The 27,688-nt window shown below is 39.1% G+C and overlaps 1 protein-coding gene and 1 pseudogene across 6 annotated transcripts; both read right to left on the reverse strand.

The window, feature by feature from the left end:
- Nucleotides 1-1,469: 1,469 nt before the first annotated feature.
- PPM1K (protein phosphatase, Mg2+/Mn2+ dependent 1K) lies at nucleotides 1,470-23,812 on the reverse strand. Of its 6 annotated transcripts, none has more exons than XM_012437686.3 (9): nucleotides 23,598-23,812; nucleotides 17,021-17,561; nucleotides 16,013-16,113; nucleotides 15,607-15,643; nucleotides 10,350-10,378; nucleotides 7,867-8,032; nucleotides 7,593-7,737; nucleotides 5,382-5,516; nucleotides 1,470-2,586 (listed from the first exon to the last, which is right to left on the reverse strand). In XM_012437686.3, exons 2-9 carry the CDS (start codon nucleotides 17,458-17,460, stop codon nucleotides 2,455-2,457), a joined length of 1,185 nt encoding a protein of 394 aa, XP_012293109.1. In that variant the 5' UTR covers nucleotides 17,461-17,561; nucleotides 23,598-23,812; the 3' UTR covers nucleotides 1,470-2,454. The 6 variants fall into 6 exon arrangements, with proteins under 6 accessions (XP_012293109.1, XP_012293112.1, XP_012293113.1 ...); XM_012437689.3 differs by lacking the exon at nucleotides 23,598-23,812 and adding an exon at nucleotides 23,390-23,431; XM_012437690.3 differs by lacking the exon at nucleotides 23,598-23,812 and adding an exon at nucleotides 23,132-23,218.
- LOC135272059 (U6 spliceosomal RNA) lies at nucleotides 14,104-14,203 on the reverse strand (annotated as a pseudogene).
- Nucleotides 23,813-27,688: the final 3,876 nt, after the last annotated feature.

Here is a 27,688-nt window from a genome sequence, read left to right on the forward strand (position 1 = left end):
CTCAGCTCACTGTAACCTCTGCCTCCCAGGTTCAAGCAATTCTCCTGCCTCGGCCTCCCCAGCTGCTGGGATTACAGGCGCCTGCCACCACACTCGGCTAAGTTTTTGCATTTTTGGTCGAGAGAGGATTCACCATGTTGGCCATGGTTCGAGAGCTCATGTGATCCACCTGCCACGGCCTTGACCTCATGTGATCCACCTGCCTTGGCCTCCCAAAGTGCTAGGATTACAGGCTTGAGCCACTGCGCCCAGCCAAATCTTGCATCTTTAGAATGTCATTTTTGTGCGTTAGTTTTCCTTTGCCTGTTGGTTTGGAAATTCTCCTTGTTCCTAAAGGTAGCTTCCACATTTCTGTTCCAAGAACTGACTAGAAAAAGCAAGATGGTTTCCTGCTTTAGTTGCCTCCTTTGGTTCCTCACCTCTCAGCCAACAAACAGGACACGATGGTCTTTCCTGTGATGTTTTTCCTTCTTTCACCTAAACTTCTCTTGGAAAAAAAAATTGAAATACTTATTTAGCACTTTTTTCAAAGGACAATTCCTGACTAATACAGGCAGAAAGCTCGAGATTTATTTTCTTCTATTCCTAAAAAGGTAAGAAGATGTGAATATTTATATTGAGCTCTCTCCCTCCTCATACACCTTTACCTAAAGCTTAAAGAAAAAAAAAAGTCAAAAAAATAGTTGAAGGTATATACTACATCAACTTCTTTTGTTTATGCCACAAAATTCCATGTCATTCTTAAGATTCACTATTTTTCTCACATCCATATAGCAATTTTTAATCTATTTCTTCATCTTCTAATAATCACTGGTTATCCACTATAAGGAAATTGCCCCTAGTTTTCAAGAGTCCTTAAAAATAATATATCAATAATTTAAAACTGGTGAAAGAACTATGTGAGTTTGTTCCCTTTAACTTTGTATTACTCCAAAATATACATATGTACATATACCCACACATACAACAAATTTACATAGTTTGCAGAAATAAACTACAGATCTAATTCCAAACACACACTTAGAAATTCACATTTTAACAGCAAACTTACATGCAGATAAAAAGAAGTATAGTTTTACACTCCCAAGTTACATAGCAAGCTGAAATGGAGAATATTTTAATGTTCATTTTAGATTTATTCTTTCTTCTAAGTCTCAGAAAAAGAGCAAAAAGGAGACATAAAACTCAAGCTATGTCTATAGCAGTATCAGTCAATGTGGTATTATTTTTACTAACAAATTACTCAACTGCTTACTCTATAAGTGATACACAGATACTATAATATTATATACAAAACACAAAATAGAATTAGCAATAACAAATGAAAACTTTATACAAAATACTTGATTCCATCAGTATTTAACTTTTGACCAGAAGACTCTTAGTCTGTATATTCTTTTCTGATATTAAGGAATAATCACATTTTTATAGTATTCTTAACTGCAGAAAAATAGGAATGAACGTGAACGGAGAGGAGGGCTGATGAGACAGTTGAAATACACATTTATAAATATATATACAATTTAGTAATGTCATATCATCTGAATTAGTATCTTTTTTTTTTTTTTGAGACGGAGTTTCACTCTTGTTACCCAGGCTAGAGTGCAATGGCACGATCTCGGCTCACTGCAACCTCTGCCTCCTGGGTTTAAGTGATTCTTTTGCCTCAGCCTCCCTGGTAGCTGGGATTACACGTGCCTGCCACCACTCCCAGCTAATTTTTTTTTTTTTTTTTTGGTATTTTTAGTAGAGACAGGGTTTCACCATGATGGTCAGGCTGGTCTTGAACTCCTGACCTCAGGTGATCTACCCAACTTGGCCTCCCAAAGTGCTGGGATTACAGGTATGAGCTACCATGCCTGGCCGAATTACTTTCTTTTGCAGGGTTATTTTCACCAGTAAGTGGTCCAGAACACAAAATATGGTAACAGAAAACTGTTTTCATACTTGTTCGTCAGGACAGTTATTTAAAATAAAAACTTGCATTTTAGAATTAGGGAAGCCTGGAAATTTTTTTTTTTAACTTGGAGATCACATATTGAATAGCTGTCAAGATTCAAACTGACTAGTTTTGAAGAATTTCAATATGTGTTCAAATGAATAAAGAACAAAAATGATCAAAAAAAACCCATAGCTGCCTAAGAGTCTTAAAAATTATTAATGTAACACTCTCATCTCTCATCAAGTGTATCCAAACCACTTCTTATTTGCTCTTTCAATTTAAAGATTCACAGTAGCATCACTACACACACATTTACACGGAGCACCTACAGCTGAACGTAAATATGATGAGTATTTATTAAGAAAACTAAGTGGTTAAGTTTACACTGACTTGTGCACTGATCTAGTGAGTCACAGGGTCACCCAGATACAGGAGACTTTTTTGATCTCATCAGTTTCTTAACAAGCTCAGTGAAAAACTGTTGCACAGAAACTCAAAGTCCCAGCTGGTAATCAGGCCCATCGTCCACTGGAGGTAAAGCTTCTGCTGAATGAGAAGTTGATTTCAGAGTTCTTATATTTTCCCCAGGCACCAAAAGGCACTACTACTGCAGTACTGTTATCTTCAGTACCGTACTGTATTGCCTGCACGGTTTGGCAAGAAGAAAAAGAAAAACATTGGAAATCACAGGCTATACAAAGAGAAATCAGCCTTCCCTTCCCTTGGAAAGCCCCTTCCCCTGGAAAGCCATACTGGTCTTACATGCAGTTACTAACCTACTTATTTCACAATGATTTGTGATTTCCACCCTGTATTAATGCCCACAAGGTTTATTAAATTGCACATGGAGTAAGAGATGACCCAAAACAACCATATTAACTATTTCTGCTGTAGCAATTTTTGGCAACAGAAACACCAGTGGACTAAGGTGCATTGGTGTGCAGCTCCTGAAAATGAAGATACGTGTAAACCATTTAGTGTAGGGCTTAACACACAGTAAGGACTTGATAACTGTTAGCTCTCACCAGGAATTCATTTCCCTTTAGGGAAATTTACCCTAACAGAATAAAAACCTTGGAAATTGAAAGACAAAAAAACTAGCCATAATCATAAAAGAAATACAAATGGCTAATAAGCCTATGCAAATAGCTAACTCCACTAATAAAGAAAAAAAGATATAAATGTCTACACTAAAATTTGATTTTTCCACCTATCTAATTGGCAAAAAGAAAAAAATATGCTAAGAATTTGGAGAAACACAAACTGTAGAACATGCTAGTGTAAACTGGTATAGTATTTCTGGTGGAGAATTTGGCAAACTTATTAAAAGCTCTAGAACACTGTGTATTCTTTTATCTAGAAATTTGTATTTATTTATTGAGACAAGGTCTTGCTCTGTCATCCAGGGTGGAGTGCAGTGGCACAATCGCAGCTCACTGCAGCCTCGACAGCCCAGGCTCAGGTGATATTCCCACCCCAGCCTTCCAAGTAGCTGACACCATGGGCATATATCACCATGCCCAGCTAAGAAAAAATATATATATATATACATATATATATTTTTGTAGAGACTGGGTCTCGCCATATTGCCCAGGCTGGTCTCAAACTCCTGGGCTCAAGCAATCTTCCCATCTCAGCCTCCCAAAGTGCAGGTGTAAGCCACCACACCTGGCCTAGAAATTTTCTTTTTTTTTTTTTTAATGGAACTTTCTTTTATTTGAGACAGGGTCTCAAAAATAAATGATGTACATTTGATCATATAATCTTATCACATACATAATTATATACACACAGAATACTCTTCTACACACAGAGAATATTCATATCACTTTGGGGTTATTTTTGTTTGTGTGCTTTCTTGGGGTCTTTTTGAGACAAGGTCTGGCCCTGTCGCCTAGGCTGGAGTGTGATGGTTCGATCTTAACTCACTGCAACCTCCACCTCCCACCTCAGCCTCCTGAATAGCTGTCTGCAGGCATGCACCAACACACCTGGCTAATCTTTGTATTTTTTGTACAGATGAGGTTTTGCCAGATTGCGCAGGCTGGTCCCAAACTCCTGAGCTCATGATCCTCTAGCCTCATCCCCTAAAGTGCTGGGATTAGAGTGCAAGCCACTGCACTTCACCCATACTTGTGTATTTCTGTTCTTTTTTTTTTCTTTCCTGAGGGAGTCTCACTCTGTAGAAATTTTATTTCTAAGGGCTCAAGCAATCCTCCCACCTCATCCTCCCTTGTAGCTGGGACTACACGCGCATGCCACCGCACCTGAAAACTATTCCTAAGAATTAAACCTATTTCCTGAAGGAAACAGATATGCACAAATAGACATCAGAATATTTATTACAGTGCTTCCTCTATTGTACAGAAAACATGAACATAAACTAAATGTCTTTGGACCAGGGGAACTGTTAAATGAATTATGTATAAGAATAAGATGGAACACTATGCATTCATTACAAATTTCATTGCCTTTGTGAATTAGAATGCAAATATCTGCAAAACAGGCAGTTGAATTTGGGAAAGAAGTGTTCATCCATGGAATTGGGCCTATTTCCTCAATTTCATGAGCACCCTGGTTAGCACAGGTGAAGGCCGTAACCAAATGAATAATTCATGTATTATGATGATGTTGCCCATCTATTTCCAAGCAAATAATACTTTTACAGTGAGGTCTGTTATCTTATTTTGGGAAATGCAACAATAGCTGTTGAATTAAAACATACTTTAAATAATACAAACCACAGTTTAAGTTTTCTTTACTGAGTATTACCCAGCTTTCTTCTAATTTTAGTTCTGACACACAACCTCATCCCTATGCCTTTTTGTATTTTGGTTTATCTTTTCCACACACCCATTTGGAATAACCAGAAGATGACTATGCTATATCCTCAAGTTGGATATTTGCTTGGAGCACTCTAGTTTAATGGTCAAGTGGTTGGACTTGGGAACCTAGTTGTCTGGGTTTGAAGTCCAGTTCTGCAATTTAATAGTTTTGTGACCTTCAGTGAGTTACGTAACTGTGTAGCCTCTGTACCTGTTTTCATCATCTGTGAAAAGGGACAGTAATAGCTCCAACTTAATAGGGTTATTGTGATTACCATATATGTAATTGTATGTACTGTACAATACATATAGTAATGAGTTAATATATTGAATACTGTCCGAAACAGTAAGTGTAAGTGATATATTAGTTTACTACTATTATAATTTACTATTGCTGTTACTATCATTTCAAAGTATATGCAAAGCCAAAGAATAAACAAAGCTCATTTCCTTGGCATATTAAAATTTTAACTTGGGGAAATAATAAAAATTTTATACTTGGAAATATTATGGAATCAAGTGTAAAATTCACTGCAACTCTCAAAAGCTAAAACACAATGCCTGGGCTATCCTTTCCTTCTCCTTAGACTCTTCAGGCAGAAGCTCTGGGTCACCTGTTCAGTCACTGCGTGGGCTGCTTCATTGGGATCGTGGCACTGATTGACAAAGTCACAAATCTCTTGACTATTCACCATGAAGTTAATTCCATCTGTGGTGAGGACCAGGAAGCTGTCATCAGCATGATGTAACTGCAATCAGAACCAAATGTCTATGATTATTAGCTAGACTCTGACTTAGAATAATCTTGCTAATTCAAATATTTTTATCTGTTTTGCTGAGTGGTCATCTGTGTAAGAGCTTGTAAGCTGATATGGTTTGGCTGTGTCCCCACCAAAATCTCATCTTAAATTGTAGCTCCCATAATTCCCATGTGTTGTGGGAGGGACCCAGTGGGAGGTATCTCAATCATGGTGGTGGGATCTTTCCCATGCCGTTCTCCTAACAGTGAAGAAGTCTCATGAGATCTGATGGTTTTGTAAAGGGGAGTTCCCCTGCACATGATCTCTTTGCCTGCCACCATGTAAGACATGACTTTGCTCCTCTTTCACCTTCCACCATGATTGTGAGGCCTCCCCAGCCATGTGGAACTGTAAGCCCATTAAACCTCTTTGCTTTTAAATTACCCAGTCTCAAGTATATCTTTATCAGCAGTGTGAGAACAGACTAATACATAGGCAAACAGTGAAAATGTAAAGCCTATATGTTGGGCAAAAGTAGTAACATTTAGAATTAACCACCAAGGATAAAGCTAATATTAATTAGTAAAATATAAATAGCACTTACTAGCAGAAAGTAAAGAGTAAAGAAGTTGGCAATCCTCTGAAAACTGATCACCAGAGGTAATCAGTCCTAACCATTTAGCAAACACTCTTCAAGATATCTTGCTTTATTTGCATAATTTAACATCGTAAAGGGAGAATCCAGATAGTCCAATGCTGAGAGGTAGCTCGATGTAATGGTTGTGAGTGCTGTCTTTTAAGGCCAGGCTTCTAGGATTTGAATCCTGCCTCTATTTTCAGGCTGGGTGAGCAGAGGTGCACTGACCTCTGTATGCTTTAGATTTTCCTTGAAAAACTGAAATAGTAGTACTTATTTTGAATAAAGCCTAGCACATAGTAAACTCTGCCTAAGTATCTGTTAGATAAAATGAAGTAGGATATCTATAAGACACAAAGTGGGATATCTATAGACTTGAAATCCTTCATGCAATTAATTAACAAGTGTTTGCTGCCAGTTTTGGAAGCCTACACTATACCATACTAGGGACTATAGTGGCTCAGGAGTTTTAGAGAAGTGTCATTTCATGGACTGGGTGTGTGCTGGGGGCAGTTTAGGGCAATGAGGACACTGATCAGTAGCATGCAAAGGATGCCACAGAAGTAGAAGTGGGCAATTATTTGGTTTGGTGGAAAAGGGAAGTCGGGGCAGCTTCCATGTGGAGGTGATGTTGATTGATTGGGTGCAGTGATGCTGGCTGACTGGGTGTGGGTGATGCTGGCTGATTGGATGCAGGTGATGCTGGCTGATTACGTGCAAGTGATCTGGATGATTGGAGAATCATTCCACCAGGAGAATTCCATAGCTGGAGTGAAACAAAAACCTAACACTTCTTCCTACTGAAGGAAACCAAAATATTTCTCTCCCAAATATTGAGGATTGCCAAAGTAACTGAAAAGGCAGGGGAACACTTCCTCAGCCTCTACTTGCCTGGTGGCTGGAGACAGCACTTGTTTATTGGCCCAGAGAAGAAACCAGTAGGCACTAGAGAAATCTGGGAACAGGTTTTACTATCTCCACACATTTTTCTGCCTTTTAAAAGACTGAAAGTGTTCTCTTCTTTATCTTGTCACTATGTAGGATTTGTGGCTCTTTGTTTAAATACTATTTAAGCAAAGCCCCTAAGCCACTGCCTTAAGAGAGAAATATTTTGAACTGAGGCCCTTCCTGCACCACGGGTAAAACACGCTGAACCGTCTGCTTATTTGTAGTTGTTGTTAATCTGACTTTTGTTTTCAAGAAAGTGTCTCAGCTAAGAACCTAAAAAGGGGGAAAGAAATAATTTATGTTTTCTCCTCTACAATATATTAGGCCAGAATAGTAGCATCTTATTTTACCTGAAAAGTTTTTTTTTTTATCCTTCCATCTATTACGCCCTTTTAAAAATCATTTTGGCTTCAGTTAAGGCTTCCAAGAAAGCCTGCAGCGGAGACCTTCCTACATTCACTCTCTGCAGGTGCATCAAGTGCTTGCGGATCCTTTCTTACCTTAATCCTCTTAGTTTCAGGTTCTGCTATGACACCACTGGTTTTAAGATCCAAATCTCCAATACTTCTTGTCATTGCAAGCCTGCCATTTACATGAGGCTGCCCCAAACTATTCCAAGCTACAAAACCACCACATTTCTTGATCCTGTTAAATGTTAAATGACAATGATGTGATATGCAGAAAACCAAGTCACTGTTAAACTTAAGTATGACATCAGTTTAAAAACTGTTATGAACTAAAAGCATCACCCACATAGAATGATGGATGTAGTACCTTTCTTTTTCATCTTTTCTTTCTGGAGTATGGTCAATGGTCAGTTTCATGGGTTTTCCTTTTCTACACAAAATAGCCCGGCTGTCCCCAACACTGGCTACAACCAGTTCAATACCATCTCGCAATAGGGCTACTGTTGCAGTAGTCCCAGAGGTCAGAAGAGTTGCTAAAAATATTATGAAAAAAGAGTTCAAGTTAGTGACAGTCAAATGATTGGATATGGAATTCTTATTACAAAACAAAACAGAAGCACAACTAATGCTGGAATATATCATTCTAATTTAACTAGAGCTAGCAAATAAAATGCAAATGAACTATGTAAGTAACAGCATGCAGAGAAACAAGTATTTAATTCAGTAACAAGACTCCATGCAAACAGGAAAAGTTGCTAACCTAATCTGGCAAACACTGTATCACTATCTACAAATGGCCTCTATTCATATCAAGTAGCGCTGACTTGAACTTATAACAACACCTTCATGGATATCTGGTGTCTGGACTGAAAGTATTAAAATTTAATTAGGTTGGCTCTGTTGGTGGGATGACTTAGGTCTACTTGAGCCCACGCAGGCAAGCTGACTTTTCTACAGTCTATGGATTCAGAAGGTTTTCCCTTCCATTTGTTACTCCTATCCTGTGAACATATTATCAGTTAGTCAGCTAAGTGAGATATGTCAAGGGCATACCATTTGCATATTCTACCTCTGTATGCTTCTAAAACTGTTTTAATTTTATAAATGTTCACCAAAAACTCCTAAAATGGTAACAGGCTCACATTCTTTTCTGTTTATCTTTGTCCTTCCCTAGACATGAAACAAAGTTACAATCATCATTATCAAAGCAGAAAATCTGGGGGAGGAGGAGTGGAGAATGAAGTTCATTCTAGTTTCTCATAAACTCGGTGTAGTTAGCACTCCAAACTCCAAATGCAGGGTGGAACTGCCAGCTGCAACTCTTGGGGTCCTGCTTGGGCCAGAGCATCCCACACATAAGAATTTCCTCTAATAACAAATAAAATTCATTATTACTGGGCTTGAGGTCACCACTGTTTCCTCCAGCCACTTACATTGCACTTTTGCATCTTGCTTTGATTTCTCCTAACAGTGTCTGCCCTAAGTTCTTTACCACTTGTTAAAAATTGTTAGGGTGCATTGAGCCTTGTCAAAAGTGAGAATATTGTGAAATTATGAGCTAAAATATAAAACAAAGTGGAATAAATTGGAAAAGATAACTTATTTAAAGCAGGTATTGTCTTTAGTAACACTGTTAACTCTTTAAAACATTCCAAAAATGACTTTGATTTTAAAGGCAGATTTAGGAAAAACGAAGTGCTACTGATTTGACTGATTAAGATTCAATCTTTCCAAGTTTTTTTTTTTCCCCAAAAAGATAATTTTGAAAACTTAATCAGTAATGCACTGGAAGGAGATATATATATATATATAAATAGATGTTTCCAATTGGTATATTAAAATGCCTGCTTTAATCAGAAAAGTAAAATGGAAAAGCATGAATAAAGTCTACTTAATCTTTTATAGTCATGCTGAACTTTCTTGAGAAATAACATTTATAGTTGCACTATCTTCCCATTTTTCTCTTGATTTTGGAACTGTTGTGCCAGCGTAATATTTCTGCAATGATGAAAGATATATTGGTCCATCACATAACATAAATGTTTTAGCATAATTATCAGTGATATTTATATTACAAATGTTAACTCTTAACTTTAAATTACCCAAAAGAATATACAATAGAATCTTTGTAGTTTGACTAACTATAATATTTCAAATGATTTAAAGAGCCAGGTAAGGGAACACAGGCATTTATTCAGATGCTACCTGTCCCGGGAATTTAATATTCCTTCCCTTTGTTTAAACCATCAGCAATAGCTTTCTTAAAAATGGTTTATTATTGGCCACAGTAAAAGAGTTAAAATTTCATTAAGTTTAGTTATTTAGGCTTGTAATTCATGGCTCTGTCACCTAGAAATTGTAAAAGAGTTTGAGCTTTTACCAATAAACTTCACAGTTCCAAAATCCCAGGATTTATAGGAAAGGCCTCAAAACTAACTGTCAATTCTGATTTGCTAAGCATTTAAGAATATAAATATTAAATCAGCATTCATTTTCATTTAACATTTAACATGGAAGTAAAATTCTCATTTTGCCCTAACAACAGAATTAGAAAACTAAGACATCTTTCAATAAGTTCTTAACACTCACTGGACAATTTCTACTGCAAGTCATCTCAACTAATGGGACAAAGAGGATGTGGGGACCTTCCCGTAGTCCAGGCTAGGACCCGCTGGACTCCTTCACCTGAGACAAAATTAAGCAGATCTCTCTTTCCACTGAAGCCCAGCATATAGTGTCCACGGGCTCCAGGTCTAGAGCTGCTGACCAGGCACAGTTCTCTGCCACAAATAACACGCACAGAGGCAAATAGGAAATTTCACCCAGGAATTGTGCTCAAACATTACAAACCTGCAACACATGGGAGAGCAGAGAAAGAGCTGCAAAATAAGGGAAGCGTTTTTTATTTTGGTGAAAATTTCACTAGCAAATTATATAATATTCCAGGAGATGCCAGATCAATGATTCCAAAACTCAGTTTATTCCAGTTGATGGTATTTTATACTTGAGTCTATATTTTCTTCACAGAGTAACACTTCTTTCCCAATTCTGTGGTTTCTAAGGTTGAAAAAACTATATACAAATGTATCTGTACCAAGACACGTAAGTGGTGACACAGATACACATTTAACACACTCACAAAAACACTCATGCGTATAAACATTCACTGAAATAGTTGGTCTTAAACACAATCAGTACCTTTACTGAGTTAGAAAAAAATGCACTGTAAATTTGTTTGGTAGCAATATTAGAATTGGCTCAATAATAGATAAATCTACAGTTACAGCACTGAAGAATTTGTATCTGATAAGCAGGATGTAAACTACAGTATACCACCAACTTACTGGGACTTAAATATATATCAAGAAGGAATCAAAGCACCTCCTATACAAGATACATGCATTTGTTAATGGTGCTTAATGCAGAGATTTAGTACCTAGAAGGCATTTTTGAGTAGAATGATTAATTTAAATTCACTGTTTAAATAAAGGCTAGTGAGACTCTTGCGTTCTAATGCATGTTTATAATTTTATATAATTCAAAAAATGGGTATTTCTGCAGCTCTCTCTTTCCCTGGTGTTGCAGATCGACACATCAAAAGAAAAATGATCAAGATTTTGAATGGCAACATAAAGAGCAAAAGCTGTACTTTTCAAAGAATAATGACTCCTACTAATTACTCGATTGTGTAAATAATATTATGTATAAACCAATACAGTTTCAATATTTATTAAAAATGGGTGTTCTAGTCTCATGACTCATGAACACCAAAATCAAAGTAATGAGCTGAAGCAGTAGCAGCACAATAAGAACATTTCTCTTCAACGCTCTCCCTATTTTCTTTTTTTTTTTGGCTGCCTAGCATAGGGGATTCAAAAATGCTGTGTTTATAGCCCTAGTTATTTTGTAGTTTAATTCTTCCATAAAGAGGTTACAGGATATGAAGAACATAAAAGTTTCTGATGAGACTCACAATGCCATCAACGTCCCCCACTCTGAATGTCAGAGCAAGTCTTCTCTTTTTGTTCCATTTGTCTCTTTTGGAGCTTTGTTGCTTTCAAAGTTTAAGCAATCTGGAAACACTCTGAAGAGCTTATAGGAAATACAGAATTATAACCTAAGTCTTCTACCATCTAGTTTGTTCTAAGTGGCTATCTGTTTATAAACAACAGAAGATTGGTAGGATATCATCCGAGTTTACTGGCTGCTTTTATTAATGGTAAAAGTAGACATTACTGGTATAAATTGAATGCAAAAAATTAAAATATGGTGATGAAATTGGCTACTGAGAACTAAGGACAGATTTAAAATGCATTAACAAAAAAGCAATAAAAATAGCTGGCAATTTCTTAAGGACAAGGGAATCTTGTTCTTGCCATTTCTTGATAAGTGGCATTTTGATTTTATTCTTTTCAAAACATCCCCAGCTACAAGAGTAGATTATTTTATTCTACTCAAATGATAAGCTTTTATTGTATGTTACAGATCATTCATCCAGGACATGCAGCATCTGTGTTTGGCATCGTCTCATTTTTGAAAGGACTGAGTGCACATAATAGTCTCTTGCCTATGCTGAACTTGCACCTGCCTGGCAGAGAAGAGCTCTCACTAAGTGTTACTTGAATGCAAACGTGCTTAGGCAATAGCAGTGCCATTCAAGAGTAAATATTCTAAACGTTAATAATATAACTTGAAATTCTTTATGTAGATGTAAAAGCTTTGGAACTGACGTTGAGAAGAGATAAGAATGTTTTCTTCTCACTTAATTTATCTTAAGAAAGCTAATATGGTATTGATACAGGAGCAAGAAAGAAATTACTTAGGCAGATAGTGAGGGTAAAGGAGTCCTCGGCAAGGCTTCCCTTTTAACAAAAAGCAGCTCCCAAACCATTTCTTTTCCAACAAAAAGCAGCCTGAAAAATGGAGCTGCAAACATAAGCGAGCTGGAAGCTTGCACAGGTGAATGCTGGCAGCTGTGCCAATAGCAAAGGGCTACCTGGGGCCAGGCATATTCAATATGCTCCATCTTCCCTTTTCTTTGTCACCACATGTACAGTAAAGGAATGGGCAACAAGGCACTAGCCAGGTAGAGAACCCATCTGCATGACAAAAGATTAGGGTGGGGGTGGCCAGATTCTTGAGCACTCTGCAAATGGCACACCTAGCCCTAACCAGTTTTTCATGCGTTATGCAAATGGTACACCTGGTCAGACCAATCTTTCGTGCCCTAGGCAATTCAGACACTGTCTCCTCAAGCTCATCTAAAAAGCCTAATGCACTTCACCGCGGACTAGAAATCTGTTTGGGACCCCTCTTTTTGCAGGAAAGAGCTTAAATCTCCGCTCTTGGCCGGGTGCGGTGGCTCACGACTGTAATTCAAGCACTTTGGAGGCCAAGGCGGGCGGATCACCTGAGGTTGGGGGTTCAAGACCAGCCTGACCAACATGGTGAAACCCTGTCTTTAAAAAAATAAATATATAAAATAAATAAATAAATATCTCCACTCTTAACCTCACTCCTTGTGTGTCCGCGTCCTTGATTTCCTTGGAGTGAGACAATGACCCTTGGATATTATGCCAGATGAACAATGCTGCTTCAGTATGACTGAGGGGCACCTCTCCCACTTATACCTAAAATCTCACCATTAGTGACTCCCCTCTATGATTTAACTAAGCCTTTTTCAGGTGTCTGCTAATTAAAATTCAAATCTACCCAGGAGTGACAATTCATTAAAATGCATACATTTTATTAATAATTTGATTAAATCAGCTATATGATAATCAAAGAATAAATTACAGTAACTTCAGTGAGAAAGAGTAGGCAGTGGAGATCTCAGTTCAATTCAAATAATTATTGAGTACCTGCCAGGTTCTAGGCAGGGTGCTGCACGCTGGAGATTCAAAAATGAATAAGCCAAAGTCCTACGCCTCACAGGAAGGGCTCAAGAGGAGGGAAAGAGATTAATACTAAAGGAGAAAAGATGAAAGAAACTGGAGAGGGCAAACTGCACTTACTACAAAATTTTCTTTCACTAGTACTGGCCCTACCTATATTCGTAGGCTGAAAAGAATATTATCCACTCTTACAATACTGATACTGCTTCAGTTCTTGCTAAAAACTAAAGTTTTAAACTTAAATAACAACTTTGAAATATAAAATGACATTTTTAAAAATCCACAAATTGAACAGTTACACAACATATGGCATTCTATTTTTAGTGGCTTTAATATATTTGATAAAAGAGGCCCTAAATATCAAAAGGCAAGTTTTGCCATCTTTGAAAGCTTTGGCAACTTATTAAGAATACAATTTTTAAATGTTCTCAAAACATTAATTTTTAAAAAAACTCAGACTGATAAGAATATACACAAAATAAGATTTAATAACAATATTATAATAGACTTTTTCTTGGAGTACACACTAAGGGCATCATCCCGTCTTGCTCCATTATACTTTCAAACAAATGACCATTATATAAAAAATAAAATTTAAAATATCTTAAGAATGTTCTGTGATCATTACCTCAAAGTATATGACAGAGGAATTAAATTAAATAATGCATTTTAATTTCTTTATTAAAAATGAATTAATTTTATTAAGAATAAAAAATATGGAACGCCTCATGCATTTGCCTGCCATCCTCGCCCAAAGACCATGCTGATCTCTGTATCATTCCAATTTTAGTATATGTGCTGCTGAAGCAAACATATGAATTGCAGTTTTGTGATTAATTTATTTACACAACTGTTTGTTTTTATGACAAAGGTATCTTTAGAAAGTTTCTTTTAAGATAAGCAAGTTAATTAAATTCTTTAAGTTCAAAATTCTGTTGAGTTATACTTTATTCAATAATGAAAGGAGTCCTCTTGTATTTTACATCAAGTCAACATCTACATTGACTAGATCCTTTTAAAAAAAAGGCCGACGGCACCGTGAAGGTCAATGTTTTTGACTGGTGGTCACATGCCTAGGATAAATATGGACATTCTCATCCAAAACCCTTGCCCAGTAAGCTGCAGGTATTTACTGAACAGCTAGGGCACACCACCAGCACTACAGTCAATAAACACTGTGGTGTGAGACAAAGCCAGACTCACAGCCAACTTGGTTATTATGAAATAAGAGTATACCAAAATTCAGGAAGTAATAAAAATAAAACGATAAGAAAATATTTTATTTCCTCTTCTCCTTCATGTGTTTTAACCATTTGGAACAAGAGCTAAATCTTATACATAAAGTTTACCTCTTTCAACTTCTGTCTTCTTAAAGGTAAGGGTCCAGTTGAAAGGAAAAAAAATCCAAAGGAATGAGAGAAAAGAAAATGGGCCTAAATAATCTACAAACTGGAAAACATATCCCTGAACAGAGTGGATTGTAATGCTTTCCTGACGAGTGTGATACTAAAGTTCTCAACAGAAGCTCAGGAAAAATCTCAAAATGGTAAATAGAGCCAACCCAGAGTTACCTTCTCCTCTCCCCTTGAGAGAGAAGAGAGAATGCTGGTTGTCAGGAAAATCCCAGCCCTAACTCTGCACTGACCTTTACCATTCTAATCTTCAGTTCCTTAGCTGTGAAATGCAGAAAATCTCTATCCTTATGTACTCCAACTGAAAACTGTGCAGATGACATTATCTGTGGTGCCCCTTTTTTTTCTTAAGAAAAAGATGAACCAAATACAGATCAAGATTATTGCATGATTCATTTTCAAATCATTTACAAGGTTACATGCATACATTCATTTGGCTGGTACAGAAGTTTTCAGGGTTAACTTTAACAGCAAAAGATTAGAGGCTAGCTAACTCGAAAACATTTGCTGTGTTTTCCTGAAATGGTTTTGATAAATTTAGTCAAAACCAGAAACATTTCACTGTCAACATTTAAGAACATATAGTACACAAAATTTTAAATTCAACTAGCATGTCCTTATGCTGAAAATATCACTAGTTGCCAGAGGAAAGCTGCAAGATTGAGCTTTTTAAGAAGTGACAGAAAAATATCTTCCTTTTAATTATACAAATTAGCTATTGTCTATTGTCTTTTTCTATTTAGGATCTATTTGCAATTTTTTTCTTGTTGGACAATGACTGTCTTAGCTAGATGTAATTACCCTGTAGTGTATTTCAGCATTTGGTCACCAGATCCATCTAAAAAAAACAAAAACAAAAAACAAAAACACAAAACTCATAGTATGGACATTTTGTCCATAAAATGAGCAACAGATTAAACATTTTTTAAATCTTTTAAAAACTAAAATACAACATCAGAACTGTTTTGGGGTTTCTCTTTCTAAAAAATTCTCCAATATATTTCATTTAAAAGTGAGGTATTTACATTAATTTGGATTCAAAACAGCATTTAATGTGATTCTTCATATAAAATAATTTCTATATAAATCCTTACAAACAAGTTTACATTAAAATCCCCTCCCACAAAGGACTTAAACTGTTTACTTTAACTCCTCCCCCACCCCACATACTCTGTTAACACCCAAGGAATGTGATAGTCTTACATACCATCAGCAGACAGGCGGGCGTGACTTGAAAAGGCTTTATCTATTGCTAGAAAAGCCAAGGTCAACACAGTTTCCAAGTTCTTCTCCTTAGGAAGCAAATCCCTTTGTGGGGAGGGAAAAAAAAAGCATCAAACAATCATTTTACAATAGGTTTCTCTCTTCACTGTTAATGCTAGCTAGCAGTCATTCCACACAATGGGCCTCATAATTTTCCTGTTAAATGCTGAAGATTTACTGGCTAAGGAACACTTATTGAGCATGCAGTAAGTATCAGGCACTGTGATAAGCTTTTAAGGGCACAAAAATGAAAGTCCAGATCCTTGTTCTTGAAGAATTAATCCTCACTACCACAACCCTGAGAGGTTAAGAATTCCTTCCTATTATGAGTTCTTTTGTGGAATGAGGTATACACAGGAAGTGAAGAAAGGGTCACATGGGAAGTCAAGAATAGTTACATGGTCATAACTCTATCACATGTTCTCCCTTTTTTAATGTTAGCAGTAATATGACCCTCAAAAATGCATTAATAATAGTTGAAGTAAATAAACTGAAGAGCTCCAGAATATCTGCATTAAATGCATTTTCTCCACACTACTGCCAATCATCCAAAGCTATTTTCAACAAGTCAAGTATTCAAAGCTATTCACACCACTTGAAAGAGTAATTACCATTTATTGAAGCACTTATACTTCCTACACTGATGGGAGTAAATGCTTCTCATAGGTTATCTCATGTACATTATGCTAATTTACTTGAAATGATCACAAATTAAGTGCTATAGATTTTGGTTAATGCTTTCCCCAGGTGAGTTGTTAAAACATGCATTTCTGAAATTGTGATATCCACTTAAAACTACTTCTTATTCATTAACTACTTCTCATTCATGAAGCAGCAGCATGCAACCACTTAAGTAACTATGTTCACCCTGGAAGCCTCAGTCAAAGGGTGAAAGTTTAAGCAGGAAGCATAGGGGAACTGCAAAGTCAGGAGTGAAAGTCATTGTACATACGTAATACATTTCTCCATGTGGGTATGACAGAAATCAGCTGCTGCAGGTCCACCGTGTCCATCATATACTGCAAAGTACAGGACCTCATCTGTTAGCTGAGCAAAGTCAAAACGATCTTCATTCTCTTTCCGTTTGCCAATCTGTGAGGCACAGCCCACATTTTCCAAGCTGATTTTGGGAATCGGCTTGCCATACTTAATGCTGGGTGGCAGCAGAATTGGCTCATCAATGCGGTTATCCCAGATCCCAAAACTGTCCCAGGTAGCTGGACGCCCACTACCATCTGGGTCAAACCGAGAACACCTAGGCTCTGAAGTGGAGCTGTTGCACGTGGATGTCACCTGCCTGTCGTCCTGCAGCAGGCGGGAGCTTAGCAGCACTCTCCTTCTCAACTGGTTCCCACCACTTCTGACCAAAGTAATTAAGGCAGCTGTTGACATAACTCAGCTCCAAAGGACTCAGTGATGAGGGAAAGGTCAATGGAACAATAATAGAATGTCTTCAAGAAAAATTATGCAAGTCAGGGGGACAGAGGGAGAGGCTGGAGGGGGGAGAGAGAGAGAGGGAGAGACCATCAGAAATTTTGAATATAACTGGTATGTTATCAAATATTACCAAAAATGAATGTCATAAAGGATTTGACAGAAAATACATATATTTATGTTATATATTGGGTAGACATCCAATAGCCTACTTCTAAGAACAGTGGATCAAAAATGAATTGATTTTCCTACCTCATTCACAGCATTTAAGTTCTATAAAAATTTGACAGTGTGCACATACACAGAACATGTGTCTCTCAAACTTGAACCTGCAATCATTTGTTAAAATGCAGATTCTGACTCAGTGGCTAGGGGGTGGAGCCATTCTGCATTTCTAACCAACACCCTGGTGATACAGAAGCTGCTGGTCTGCAAGTTGCAGTTCAAGTAGCAAGAACACAGAATACAGGTATAATTAAATATACTTCCCTTCATTAACTCTATTGCTTTCAAGAAAAGGTAGGGGTAAATATTAACAGTAATATCAAAGTCTCTTCAGGAAAAAATAACAGGCTAATAGAATACATAAAATAGTTTTGTTTCCAAAGAATGGCCAAGTTTTCAGGCGTGATGGCTCACGCCTGTAATCCCAACACTTTGGGAGGCCAAGACAGGTGTATCGTCTGAACTCAGGAGTTCACGACCAGCCTGGGCAACATGGTGAAACCCCGTCTCTACTAAAAAAAAACAAAAAATTAGCCAGGCGTGGAGGCATGCGCCTGTAATCCTAGCTACTCGGGAGGCTGAGGCAAGAGAATTGCTTGAACCCGGGAGGCACAGGTTGCAGTGAGCCAAGATCACACCACTGCACTCCAGTCTGGGCAACAGAGCAAGATTTCATCTCAAAAAAAAAAAAAAGAATGGCCAAGTTTTGGCAAAAACACAGTCTAGCATTGATCTAAGTTTTTATTTCGATATTTATCAACCTACTAAACTTTACATACCATATTACTGTGGTAAATATAAATTGGCATGCAAACACCCCAGAGGCACAAAGAAAAGCCAGTTTTGATGATGCTCCCCTTCCTAGTAGACTCTCACTAGGAGGGTGTGTGGGTGTGATCTCAGGAGCCCGGCGGCACTCCATTTGTGACAAGCAGCCCTAATTTCTGAACAAGTGATCTATGCATTTATATTCACAACTGCAGCTCTCCGTTCCCAACCCTAGCAATCCACTGACACTTGAGACTACACTTCTTTGAAACTATTACTCTATACCTCACCCCAAAATTCAATCCTCAGTCTTAGCATTACAGGGTGTTACCAGGGGGAATTCCTACCCCACTGTGGGTAGGGCTGTTTCTGGCAATTTTCCATACAAATAAGAAATTTGTCTCCATAGGATTGTGTTCTATTACTTCATTAATTTAAAATCAACTTGAAAAGGTGACATAATACTAAGGTTTGATAATGTTGGTGGATGGTCTACTGGTATAATATTATTCTCAATTGTATGTTTAAATTATTTCACAATAAAAATGAGCTTGAGAAAATGTATCTTTCTAAAAGGTATAAACATACACCAGTGAAACCCAGCTTGAGTGCAGCTATGAGAAAATGCACTACAGGTTTCAAATAATTACTTTCAAGTGAATTTTTGGAAATCAGTCCAGCTATGCAAAGGGAAGGCCTCTTTCGGTGAGTAAAACAGGCAAAAGAAAGAATGAGGTTTCAAAGAACAACCTTAGATGTTTATTTGTTTTTATTTCTTGTAGAGATAGGTTCTCGCTTTGTTGCCCAGGCTGGTCTCAAACTCCTGGCTTCATGTGATCCTCCCGTCTTAGCCTCCCAAAGTATTGGGATTACAGGAATTTGCACAGAGCCTGGCTTCAATCTTTAGATACTTAAGCAATAAAAAATACATGAGCTCTGCCGTCACAGAATTTGGAATAAAGATGACCACCAAAACAACTCATGATCATTAAAGACTCAGGAAGTCATCCCTTCTGGGCTTTTGGCCAAGATCCTGTATAGAAGGCTGTAATTCATTTCTTTATAAGACAACATTGGTGGTGGGTTGGTAAGTGGCAGAGACAACAGCATCTCTGGTTATCCAAGAGAAGTAACATGGCCAGACGCATTGGCTCACACCTGTAACTCCAGCACTTTGAGAGGCCAAGGTAGGCAAATCACTTGCCTACCTTGGCTGGAGACCAGCCAAGGGCAACCTTGTGAAACCCCATCTCCACTAAAAATACAGAAATTAGCCAGGTGTGGTGGTGTGTGCCTGTAGTCCCAGCTACTCAGGGGGCTGAGGTGGGAGGACTGCTTGAGCCCCGGAGTTTGACACCACCCTGGGCAACATGATGAAACCCCATCTCTACAAAAAGGACAAAAATGAGGTGGGTGGATGCTTGAGCCTGGGAGGCAAAGGTTGCAGTGAGCCAAGATCATGCCACTGCACTCTAGCCTGGGCAACAGAGCAAGACACTGTCTATTAAAAGAGAGAGAGAGAGAGAGAGAGAGAAATAACACATTCTATTGCAAGAGATATTTGTTCTTTTGCTTCTAATTGAGAGTTAGATTTTATTCAGCAACAATTATGAATTCAAACCAGCAACAGTATGTTAAAAAAAATTGTTTTAACTCAATTATGTTAACTATAGGTGATGAATTGAGATTTAACTATAGGTGATGAATTGAGATTTCAAACTAGAATACAATCTACCAGATAATAGAAGTACTAATTATTTGGAGATAGTTCCTAAAGCAGCTTTATATCATACAGAAAAAAAAGAACTTTAAATAAATATATTTATTAGAAAAGACTCATATTTGAAGAGTTAACTTGAGATTAGCAAAACACTATTCTTTTGACTTTGGTCTGAAAGTATACATGCCATATTCAGCCTTGGGCTACTTTGCAGTCAGGCACCTACTTTAAACCAGAGTTCTGGAATTACAAATAAATAAATATTAAATGAAGTTTTTCTGCAGCTCTTCTAGTAAACTCTTGCCTTTTTTTCTCCTCTCTATCCCTCACCCCAATTTTTAAAAAAATAATAAAGTAGAACTGCATTCTCACAGAGAACAAATATCCACTGAAAACATTTTTAAGAATGAGATAAAATGCAAATTGGGCAGTTTCTATAAACCTGCATATTTTAAAATCAATCATCAACCTGGCCTCCTTCCTCGTGTATTATGTCTATAATCCTCTCAGAAAGCAGGCGGTCATAGGAAAACACCTACTCTAAGGCATATCATTGGCAGAAATGAAATGTGACCCAGATATATAGCTGGTTTACAAAAACAAAACAAAAAAAACCAGGTCAGCATCACTTAGGCAAATAAGAGATGTTATGAAGTGGTTCCATGTCCTTTTCCAACTGCAATGTAACTAAGTCATACCAACCCCCTCCATATTCCCTAAGAAACAATTCAAAGGCAACTGAAGTTCCCAAAGTAAATAACAACTTTGAATTAAACCTGCACATCAAGAAAAGTTTCCTCCTCCAAAGCTTCAAAATCAGGATCTGCCATCATGAAGACCCCACAGCTCTGCTGATGCTCATGGGAATGATTACACAAGGTAAGGGAAGTAGAATTTGTGATGTGACAAACAAAAACCTTGAGGAAAAAAAAAATCAGTGTTCTCTACAACAAAAAGAGTGGAGAACAAATTAGCGAACAAATTAGCAAACCAAAGAATTGTCTTTGTCAGTTCTCAATTACAAATTGGGATGAGTTCATTATTCTGCAAACTAAGAGACAGAGGAATCTCCTTTTTAAGAAAGCAGGAGAAATTTAGCTCAATCTTTCAACCGGAAATCACGGTTAGTTTATTTTATAAACCATTTTAACATTATATTCCATCTTTGGAAGTCAAGTCATCCAAGAGGGAAGCACTGTCTCTGGCAGAAAGGTGCACTGGATTTGAGTTAAACTGTTCTTGAATGTTGAAAGCAGATCAAAAGGGCAGTTTAAGCACATGCCAAAATTATTCAGGAGTTCTAAAGTTCTGAAACCTGCTTAGAGTTTATACCTCTAGAAAACAATATTTTAAGAAAGCATTCCTATCTGCCCTTTACGAAGTGGCACTTAAGTATCTACAACTTCCATAATGAGAACACAGCCATTTTAAATATTCTTAAACCAGATATTTATTTATCAACCTTTTTAGAAAATCAACTAAAGCATCCCAATAAATTCAAATAGTATGGAAATTTCCAGAATGTACTTCAGCTAATTTGGACCCCAATATCTTCTTTATCAATACGCTGCTAGGAGGAAGGGAAAGAAAATTTACTGCTTTAACTGAGAGGAAAAAAGATAACAACAATAAAAACTCCAAAGGAACCCCCTTAGGTTTAATGTGAATACATCTATGTTCAAATGTGTGACTGGATTAAAGTACTGAAATGTGAGCATGAAAAGTACTCAGTATTCTACTCCCATAGATGCCTTTTAACATGTTAGTAAATACGCATACAAGCCACAGACTATATCCCAAACCTGTAGCTTTATAATGCCTTTAAGAAGTTTCCTTCACATTCTATTACATCACCAGCCATTCTCCCCTCTTCTTTCCTCTTCTCTAAGGATTCCAGTCAAGGAAGTTGCCTGTGTGATCAGTAGTAATGACTAAGGTGGCAAGAAAAAATCATTAGCGAGAACTCACTCAACGATTATAACTAAGGCATTTTATCAGACACACACACACACACACACACACACACACTCTCACACGTGCTGCTCTTATTCCTGCCACGGCTGCCTAACTAGAGTACCACAAACTATGGCTGTTTTTCTTTTTCTTTTTGAGACAGGGTCTCGCTCTGTCGCCCAGGCTGGAGTGCAGTGGTGTGATCTCAGCTCACTGCAGCCTCGACCACCTAGGCTTAAGCGATACTCCCACCTCAGCCTCCGGAGCTGAGACCACAGACACATGCCACCACGCCCTGGTAATTTTTATATTTTGTGTAGAGCTAAGGTTTCGCTATTGTTGCCCAGGGTGGTCTCGAACTCCTGGGCTCAAGCCCGCTTTGGGATCACAGGCGTGAGCCACCGCTCCCGGCCCCACTGCTTTTTTTTTTTCATGGTCATTGTAATCTGTTACTTTAGTCGCTCATTCTGAAACCGAAGGACAACCTCATTCCTCCACCCTCTCGGAAAGCACGGATGAGGCCTTGCTGCACGTTAACAGTGAGAAGCTCAGAATAGCCAGTAGAGCTTTAGAGACTGCAAATTTCCCGGCTATTTCCACCTGGAGCCTCTTTTGTCCCTTACGATGAATTCTCTAATTTACAGAAAGCGGCTGCTGAAAAAGACATCACCAGCAAAAAGGCCTTGAGACGACAGTGCTCTCCGCGCAAAGTAAAACCCAAGTCTTCGGATCAAAACCAGTCGGGGCTGTGCATCCTTCCCGATGCCGGACCTCTTGAAAAGCTCACCTGGGGACAGTTCAGGATCCTGCGCTTGGCTAGCTGGCCCTGACAGGCGAGTGGCCAGTGTGACACACGGCGGGAAGCACACACCCCCGCCCCCCTGCGCAGCCTCGCAGATGGCTGGGCACCCTGTGCACCTTCCGCCGCCAGGTCTCCGCCTCCCAACTTCCCTCTGGGCATACCGAGCCCGTGGTCCCCACGTTTCCCTCGCCCGGGCGTTGACGCGGCGCCGACCCTGCAGCATCCTAGCGTCTGGAGCCTCACGTCCAGGGCCTCCAGTCTCTGCCGACCCACACACCCTGCCCCGCTTGCGCCGCGCTTGCCTCCAAGCAGCGACCACATTCAAGGCCGAGAGCAGTTTGGGCTGGAAACTCGCCGCCCGGGACGCAGGCAGCCAAGCTGCGCCCCGCCCCGCCCCGCTCCGACCAGCTGCTCCTGACCTCCAAAGTGAAGAAAGCGGCGCTGTGAGAACCCAGACACACCGACCGCCAGCCGAGCGCCGACTGGGGGGCGGGGGAACCGAAACCTACGTCTCCCCTTCGCCTTCCCGGAAGCCCTTCTCTGTTCACTGTCCATTCCGAGGCCGCCCATAAAGAACATAATGCACGGTTAGCAGTAATAAATAAATTGCACTCTCTAGGCTCTTACCTCTGGATGGCTACGTCCCTGAAAAGTGTTTTAATTAGCTAATGGAGGGAGGGGGAGGGGCTTTCTTGGTCGGTTAATACGAGTGCTTTCTCCGTCGTCTCGGATCTCCGGAGCAAGCAGTCAATGCGGCCACTGCCTCGCCTGCTGGAAATTCTCGAAAATTTCTCTCCCGCAGTTGACCAGATGGAGAGGGAGAAATCTGTTCCCGCTGACTGACGGCAAATCCAGCCAGTCGGCGCTCGAGGAGACGGCTGGCCGGCCGCCCGGGCCCTCGATCGCAGCCAATCACAGGCGCCAACGGGAACGAGCCTCTCCGCGGCTGCTATTTGGCTTCGCAGGCTTCCAGCAGCGCGCAGCGGAGCGACGTCGCCCTGGGCCAGTGGGGGCTCGCGGCGGCGCCCCGCCCGCCCGAGGTTGGCGCCGCAGCCAAAAAGGGGGCGCGCTTGGGCAGTGGGTGGGGCCGCGAGACTTGGTACCTCGCCAGCAGGCGGAGCGGGGAGGCGGTTTCACTTCGGGCAAAGGGACAAGTGGTTGTGACAGCCAGGAAACCGAGAACGGAATGCCAACACTACCTGGCTTAGAGCTTGAAAGGCATCTGATTTCACTGCCATCTCTTTGAAAAGCAGTGCACAGTGCAACGTTCTTGGCTGAACAGGTATCTTGTGATCCTTCGGGAATGTTTATTCATTCATTCAACAAGTATTTCTGTGTTTATTGAAGGACGTCTTGTATGTCAGGCATTTGCTAGACAATGGGGATACACCCCTAACACAGACGGACATGATAGCTGCCCTCATGGAATTTGCAGTCTAACAAAGAAGAGGGAGAAAACCAACAAGTAAATAAGCACATACAATAGTAACTAATCATGTCAAGAAAAGAAATAGACATGTTGTGGTCACTGGGGGATGACTTCAGATACGGTTGTTATATGAGAACCTTGTAAGATGGCATTTAAGCTGAATTAGTCATTCAGCCATGGAACCAATAAAATGATGAATTGTTCTGGCAGAGGGGACAACAGACAAAGATCTCTAGGTGGGACAGCCTGGCGTTTTGGAAGAACAGAAAGAAAGCCAAAGTGGCTCTAGCATATTGAGGGAGGAGAGAAACAGCATGATGTGAGGGAGATGAGGCAGACGAAGCCTGGTGATGGCATTACATTTTAAATGTAATGGGGTTTTATTGAGGCATTCGGAAAAAAAAAGAAGTGAAAGGATCTGGATTTAGACTTTACATCACTTTGGTTAATGTGCAGAGAACAGTTAATATAAGCAATTGGGAAACTAGGTGATTACGACAGATGAAATTTAAGGTGGAAGATGACTTGGATTAAACTATGGCAATATAACTGAAGGGAGGGAAAAGTAGAGAATTTAAAGATAAATAATTAACTTGATTTGACATTTTAGTTATTCTAGGCCAGGGACAACTATTCTGAATCCAGTGCATTTAATAAGCTGGCTAGAGAGGACTCTCACATTGATGGCTCACAAATTATAGTAATAACCTTGAGTACTATTATGTTGAGTTGATGTCGTTTATAGACTTCCTGGATTGTTTCCTTTTATTTATTTATTTATTTTTGAGACAGGATTTCACTCCTGCCCAGGCTGGAGTGCAGTGGCGCTATCTCAGCTCCATGAAACCTCCGCTTCCCAGGCTCAAGTGATCCTCCCACCTCAGCTTCCCAAGTAGCTGGGACTACAGGCATGCGCGACCATGCACAACTAATGTTTATATTTTTTGTAGAGACAGGGTTTCCCCATGTTGCCCAGGCTGGTCTTGAACTCCTGAGCTCAAGCAATCTGCCCACCTCAGCCTCCCAAAGTGCTGGGATTACAGGAATGAGCCACTGTACCTGGCCTGGAATTTTTTAAAAAATGTATTGAAATACACATCTTAAAAAGTGCACATATCCTAAATGTAGACAGCTCAATGAATTTTCACAGTCTGAAGACACCTTTGCATCCAGCACCCATATCAAGGAACAAAACATTATTAACACCTGGGATCCCTATCAACCTGCCTTTCAGTCACTGCCTCCTTCCTAGGGGAGTTTCTATACTGACTTTCAACAGCATAGGTAGTTTTTCCTGTCTTTATACTTGATATATATAAAGCCATAAAGTATGTGTTCTTTTATTTTTGGCTACTTGGACTCAGCATTATACTTGTGGGATTCTTCCATATTGTTGTATGCAGCTGTAGATCATTTTTTTTTCTATTCTGTGGATACACTGCAATTTATGAATTCATTCTTCTGATGGACATAAGGGCAATTTGTCATTTGGAGCCGTTATAGATAGTGCTACTATGAGCATTCCAGTACATATCTCTTGGTGATGGCCTTTTCATTTGGTGGAGTATTTTGGTAGCTAAGTTACAATTAAGTTTTAAAGAACCTGCTCATCAATAATGTATCGTGTATTGCAATATCTCAAGCATTTGGATCAATATTTGGTGCAGGTAATGAAGGACTTTGCTTTCACAAATGTGAACATATTTGGCAACAAATAAGAAGAAAGATGTGGGAAATTTTAAGCTTGGAAGTGTAAAGTATTTTGAATTGTCCTGGAGTTTTGACCTTTTTTATAAGCATTTGCATGCCCAGCATCTGAGAACATCATGACTTTGCCAAATCCTTGTACCAAAATGGACTGGAATCCACAGTCATATGATAAGCAAAGCCAGTTAGGCTGTTCTGAAGAATATCTTTGATACTAAAACAGTCCTTGAAATTGCCTTTGAAAATCACACCATTTCACACTCTACCACAGCTCATTAAAATTAAAGCCAGAAGTTTATGTCTTTTGAATTATATGCTTCTAGGTTTTGAATCTCTGAAGCATAGCTAAATACACAAAAAGAATTCATGGCCGGTACAGTGGCTCATGCCTATAATCCCAGCACTTTGGGAGGCCGAGGCTGCGGATCACTTGAGCCTAGAGTTCGAGACCAGCTTGGGCAACATGTCAAAACCTTGTCTCTACAAAAAATACAAAAATGAGCCAGGCATGGTGGCGCGTACCTGTGATCCCAGCTACTTGGGAGACTGAGGTGAGATGATCACCTGAGCCTAGGAGGTCCAGGCTGCAATGAGCCATGATCTCACCACTGCACACCAGCCTGGGTGACAACAAAAAACTATTCACAATTATCTGTACACCAAACCCCCATGACACACAGTTTATCTATATAATAAACCTGTTCATGTACCCCCAAACCTAAAAGCTTTTAGAAATGAGAATAATGTGTAAAGGAAATCATTGTTTGATATTTGACCAAACAATTTAAAAATGAAAAAGAATTCACCACAGAGGCTGACTTGGCATGACAGATCACTGTACAATGACGAAATAATCAAGGGGATATAGCACTCCATACATTCATTAAGTTGAGCTACTTTTTATTATTTTTTTTTTAGAGACAGTATTTCCCTGTGTTGCCCCAGGCTGGAGTGCAAGGATTATTCACAAGTGTGATAGTAGTGCACTATACCTTTGAACTCCTGGGCTCAAGTGATTCTCCCACCTCAGTGGAATAGCTAGGACTACAGCCATGCACCACTGTGTGCAGCTCAGTTTATATTTTAAAGAATTAAACCATCTGCTGAAAACCACTGGTTATCAGAAAATTATTCCCAAAACAACTCATAGGGCTTTTGATGGGTGGGTGGTATATATAATTGCATAATTATTAATATTCACTAATGAATCATTTGTTGTTAAAAATTAGATGCGGATTATTTTTGTATACTCAGAATCAGCAATTTTCTAGAAAGGTATCTGTATGCTACTTTTGGCCTCATGCCTAAACCATCGGCCTGGGATACTAGGATGTATTTTTCCAAAGTTCAGACTGTTCTGTCCTGAATTGATAGCCCAGATGTCCCTTCTCTGTGTTACCAGGATAATTGCCAAAACACTGATATAGAGAATTTTTAGGCCTGTCTCAGTGGCTCATCCCTGTAATCCCACCACTTTTGGAGGCTAAGGCAGGAAGACAACTTGAGGCCAGGAATTTGAGACCAGCCTGGACAACATACTGAGCCCCCTGTTCAAAAAAAAAAAAAAAAAAAAATTTAGCCA

The sequence above is a fragment of the Aotus nancymaae genome, unplaced genomic scaffold, assembly GCF_030222135.1.
Source record: "Aotus nancymaae isolate 86718 unplaced genomic scaffold, 86718_ANA_hifiasm-v0.15.2.pri h1tg000006l, whole genome shotgun sequence".
NCBI classification, from domain to species: domain Eukaryota; kingdom Metazoa; phylum Chordata; class Mammalia; order Primates; family Aotidae; genus Aotus; species Aotus nancymaae.